The following is a 4,549-nucleotide window of genomic DNA, read 5'->3' on the forward strand; positions in this document are numbered from 1 at the left end:
CTCTTTTACCTTAGTCTCTCGTGAAAGGGCCTGTGTCTGAGTTTTTGTTTGACAGCGAGAACAATGAAAGATGGAATGAGTTGTATGCAATGGACAATAAATGACATTCGTAAGTAATCACATGGTTTGGAGTGGTCCCCACTAACCCTCGGCAGTAATGTAATGAAAGAATCAAAGTTCTTTGCTGGATTCGTATTTGGACTCGCTACAGCCTGATGCACACCGCATTGCACCCTCATATTGATTCCTCAATTTTTAATCTTGAAGTTCATGAGTGACTTCACATGCATCTGACATTTTAATTTAACAATAACAATACTATAAAATTATTTTCCTTGATGTTTAAAATTTTATTTTTGTTTTATTCAAATATGTCAAATGAAGTCATTGACTTCATCACAAGAAAATGTATGAAGTGGTATCCTAAGAACTGAGTCGTGATTCAAATTGAGCTATAGAGATGGATCACTAAGTTCATCAAAATTACTCTAAAGTACAAGATGTTCCCAAATTTGAAATTATTGCACGCGCCATAAAGCTTTGTATTTTATTTATCACGGGCGAAAGTATTTCGATCTCATTGTATAATGTATATGTATTAAATAAAATAGAAATTATAAAATATGCATAAAGCGGGGATAGCTCAGTTGGGAGAGCGTCAGACTGAAGATCTGAAGGTCGCGTGTTCGATCCACGCTCACCGCAAATTAAAATCAATTTTTACTACAAGTTTTTCCCCTGGCAAAACCCCGATTCGGCAGATATTTTAATGTACTACAACATGTTAAGCCAGGAATAGATAACAAGGGCCTACAAAATACTAGTAAAACATCATAGTACTATAAAGCAATTTAATGACTGCTCCCAAAATTGAGGACAGGGCAATGGTGCCATCAAATATTCTACACGTTTTATTTTGGTTCAATTACTCCACTCGCTTAACTGCAATAATGTGCGGATTCCGGTTCTGTATAGTCAAGGAAATTTAGCAATGACACATTCGTATATAGGTTATCGTTAGATTAAACTCAAACGATCTAACTTAGATCAGATTTTAAATTATAAATTCAAATCAATATTTTTTTAAACGAGACGATCCTGATCGGATGATCACTAATATCCGTATATGTGATCGCACATTCAGACAATGGTAATCATTAGATTAAAATCAAACTATCCATATTTTAGATCGAAATTTAAATTATAAACTAAAATTAAATCCTTTATAAGTTAGTATTAGCTCACTCACGAGTGGCAAAATGGCACGGACTGAATTAATATAAATTGAATTGTAATACAAGGATTGAAATAAATTACTAATTTATTAGGACTCCACTAATGGTATTTAAAAATATTCAATCTAATTCATCAACTAAAGATAAAATTCATTAATTATATTAAAAATATTATCAACAATAAATGTGGTGGAAAGTGGAGGTTACAGACAGCGGCGACGGGCACAGTGATGGATGGCTGGGCAGCGGTCAGAGACTGAGGGCGGCGGTTGTCAGTAATCAGAGATTATGGCAGCCAATTATATTCTATACTTTATTTAATAAAAATATTTAATTTCAAAATAATCATAATAACTTTTTATATTTTTAGTTTGTATAAAACTGATCGATTTATGAGAAGAAAAAAATTCCTCCATTGAATATAAAAAGTCATGAATAGGATCTCAATCATTCTTATAATTAGAGATATAATTGGAATAATTAAACCAGATGGTAGATAATTAAACTCAATTACCACTCCTACTTGCTGCCTTGTTGGGCATCTGTATCACTGCATTCTCATCTCATGGCTCAGATAGTTGAGTTTCTTACCTTACGTGGGATTGTCAAAAATAGACTCAGAATTGGGGGATATGTTGGCACCGAACATAGGTCTTACCGATTGTTAACACTTAACACTAGCATCCGCCCAAAACCAGAAAACAACGCCCAAACATACAACCATCAGGATTCTAACTCATTTACAGGAGAGAGACAAGGTTCAGAGAGAACAGCACAACGCCTATGAACATAAAGACAAAGTTCATGCAATACTTTGAAAATATTTATACGCAAAATGGTCAATAAAAGTTTTGACACATTTTAATTACAGCGTTGACATATTTCATATGGTCTATACAAAATCGCATGCAGCGCATGCCTAAGATATATCAATGGCAGTGAGAAAAAGTGTTTCATCAGTAAGATTTCACAGGGATAACTACTTACTAGAAAAAGTGTTTCATCAGTAAGATTTCACAGGGATAACTACTTACTGGAAATTGTCAAGAGGAGGCCGTAATGATCACTGGGCAAAACAGGGAGTACCAGTTGTTTGATCTCGTTTCTTACTTTCTTGTCTTTGTTGTATGAGACACCTGGTATTTCATCCATCCCAATCATGTCAATACTGCTTATCTTAAGATCACGTAAATGACAAACAAAACGATCCAATCGTTTTTGGAGGGTACGATTGCCTGACAGCATCTTATTTGACTTGGTATCATATGTCCAACCAGTTTCATTTGGTCTTAGCGCTGACCAGGCATCAACCCACCCCTCTTGTAAAGGATATTGACCATCATGTTTGTCATCCCAGTTCATGTCACCTCCAAAAATAACATTAGGGTGACTCTTGAGAAGGTTCAGAGCCTCATTAGCCTGCTCCACTCGTTCCTTGCTAAACATTTGATCCCATTTCGGAGGTGCCGGACAGGGACTCTCGAGATGGCTAGTGGCCACAACTAATGATTTTCCGCCCACATCCTCCACTTCAGCAATGCAAAGTTCTCTTCCCATTATAGAGTTGCTAAATGATTTGGTGTGAAAAGATTTCACAGGAAGTTTGCTTAACTGAAATAAATTTCACATATGTTACATTTACAACCCACTAATGCAAAAAAAATAAAAAATAAAAACTTAAAGCGAAACAGGATGAGACAGAATAAACTATCATAGTGATCACAAATAAATATTACAACAAAAGTGTGTTGAAAAGTGTGTTAGAGAGTGTGATGTTAACACTCTTCTTATAACATTAGCATACAATAACCTTATCACAGAACAAGTTTGGTACTCCCATGAACAATGTGCATGTCAGCAGACAAATATAACACTAGTACAAATCACACATTCATATACAAAATGTCAACGGAGATTAAATTTGATATGCAGAAATTATGAAATCGTGACATTATCAAAACTTTAAACAAATGTGTCATTATATGACACATCAGGCAGATTACATGACAAGAAGCTCAAGTAAAAAAAAGAAAGCCAAGATATGGAATTTACCAGCATACAATAGTAAGGTCTTGAATAAGCCTTTTCAGAAGCAACTGAACAATGATATACATTCCACCAAGAGGATCGCTTGAAAATGTCATATATATTGTAAGTAACCTCCTGGGGCACATGCAAATAAAATCAGGACAAAACCACACAAATACAAAATGCAACAAAAACAAATACATATATCGAAAGTGTAAATATAACTATTGAAAATGAAACCTGAAAACAGATAAAATCGGGAGAATGCAACTGAATAAGGTCACCAATAGCTTTCATTCTCTTTTGCAACTCCAAGTCTTCACGGAACCAAACATTGTAGCTTAAAATCTTCACCGAACTCAAATCTTTTCCAGAATCAACTTTCTCTGCCACGTATATCTAAAGTTGTTTAGATAAAATAAAATGCACACAGAACTACAGAAATTAATAAAATACACACCAGTAAGATCAATGAGCTTAGCGGACTTGTTAGCGTGTAGTGGTTGATCAGAATCTTGAGAGGAATCGATCTTCCTTTTGCAAGGTCGAAGAGGCAAGAAAACGGAACCGACGGAAGAATCGTTACCCAGGTCAGTTGAATCGTGCATGGTGGAAAGGGAAAGAACGGGGCATCGTGTGCCGCAGAGATAGCAAGTGGAGTGTTTGTAAGAGTTCAAAAGTGTGCAAGCTTTGCAGGACCATTTTGAGGAAGAAGAAGAAGAAGAAGAAGAAGAAGAAGAAGAAGAAGAAGAAGAAGAAGAAGAAGAAGAAAAAGAAGCGGAAGGAGATGGAGAGGGACGTGAGGAAAAACATATTCGGCATTGGGAATTTTGAGAAGGGGGATTGAGGAAAGTGCATTTGTTGCATGACCAAGACATTGGAGATGATGAAATGTGGAGAAAGGTTGGAAAATGTTGATGGTGCTTCAGTTTTAAATTTCTAGGGTTTAAAAAGGAATGGGAAACCACCGCAACCATTCGTCTTTCTAATTTTAAATTTTATTTCCCATTCTCTGAGAACGCAAGCACACTGTTGGGATTTCGATTCCCTGCTTACAATTGAAACCGTCTGATTAAAATAAACGGCCGAGAACATTTTACTTCGTGAAACCGTATTTTTTACCTCTATCATCCGATCATAAATTGAAGGTCATGATTGATTACAGCGTCAAATCGCGTGTAGAATTTGGTTTTGTGTCGTAGCTGTTTATTTCTTTTTCAAAAAATCACCTTCATAATGCCTAAAAAAACTCACCTTCACAAGTGAATGGACTATGGGGTCCAAAA

General features: G+C 35.7%; 1 protein-coding gene and 1 non-coding gene across 2 annotated transcripts; one reads left to right on the forward strand and one right to left on the reverse strand.

Annotated features, from left to right (window-relative positions):
• The first annotated feature begins 632 nt into the window (after window positions 1-632).
• TRNAF-GAA (transfer RNA phenylalanine (anticodon GAA)) lies at window positions 633-705 on the forward strand. The gene has a single exon. It is a non-coding gene; the product is annotated as a tRNA-Phe (tRNA).
• A 1,320-nt stretch (window positions 706-2,025) lies between these two features.
• LOC101497783 (uncharacterized) lies at window positions 2,026-4,264 on the reverse strand. The gene is made up of 4 exons (XM_004507625.4): window positions 3,724-4,264; window positions 3,504-3,649; window positions 3,288-3,398; window positions 2,026-2,846 (listed from the first exon to the last, which is right to left on the reverse strand). Exons 1-4 carry the CDS (start codon window positions 4,238-4,240, stop codon window positions 2,262-2,264), a joined length of 1,359 nt encoding a protein of 452 aa, XP_004507682.2. The 5' UTR covers window positions 4,241-4,264; the 3' UTR covers window positions 2,026-2,261.
• Window positions 4,265-4,549: the final 285 nt, after the last annotated feature.

The sequence above is a fragment of the Cicer arietinum genome, chromosome 7 (assembly GCF_000331145.2).
Source record: "Cicer arietinum cultivar CDC Frontier isolate Library 1 chromosome 7, Cicar.CDCFrontier_v2.0, whole genome shotgun sequence".
NCBI lineage: Eukaryota > Viridiplantae > Streptophyta > Magnoliopsida > Fabales > Fabaceae > Cicer > Cicer arietinum.

Coding starts and splice junctions, on each gene's coding strand:
- LOC101497783 (XM_004507625.4), bottom strand. CDS start 4,240: ATGGTTGCGGTGGTTTCCCATTCCTTTTTAAACCCTAGAAATTTAAAA. Junction 3,650..3,723: donor TAAGCTCATTGATCTTACTG/GTGTGTATTTTA, acceptor TATACGTGGCAG/AGAAAGTTGATTCTGGAAAA. Junction 2,847..3,287: donor GACCTTACTATTGTATGCTG/GTAAATTCCATA, acceptor AATTTATTTCAG/TTAAGCAAACTTCCTGTGAA.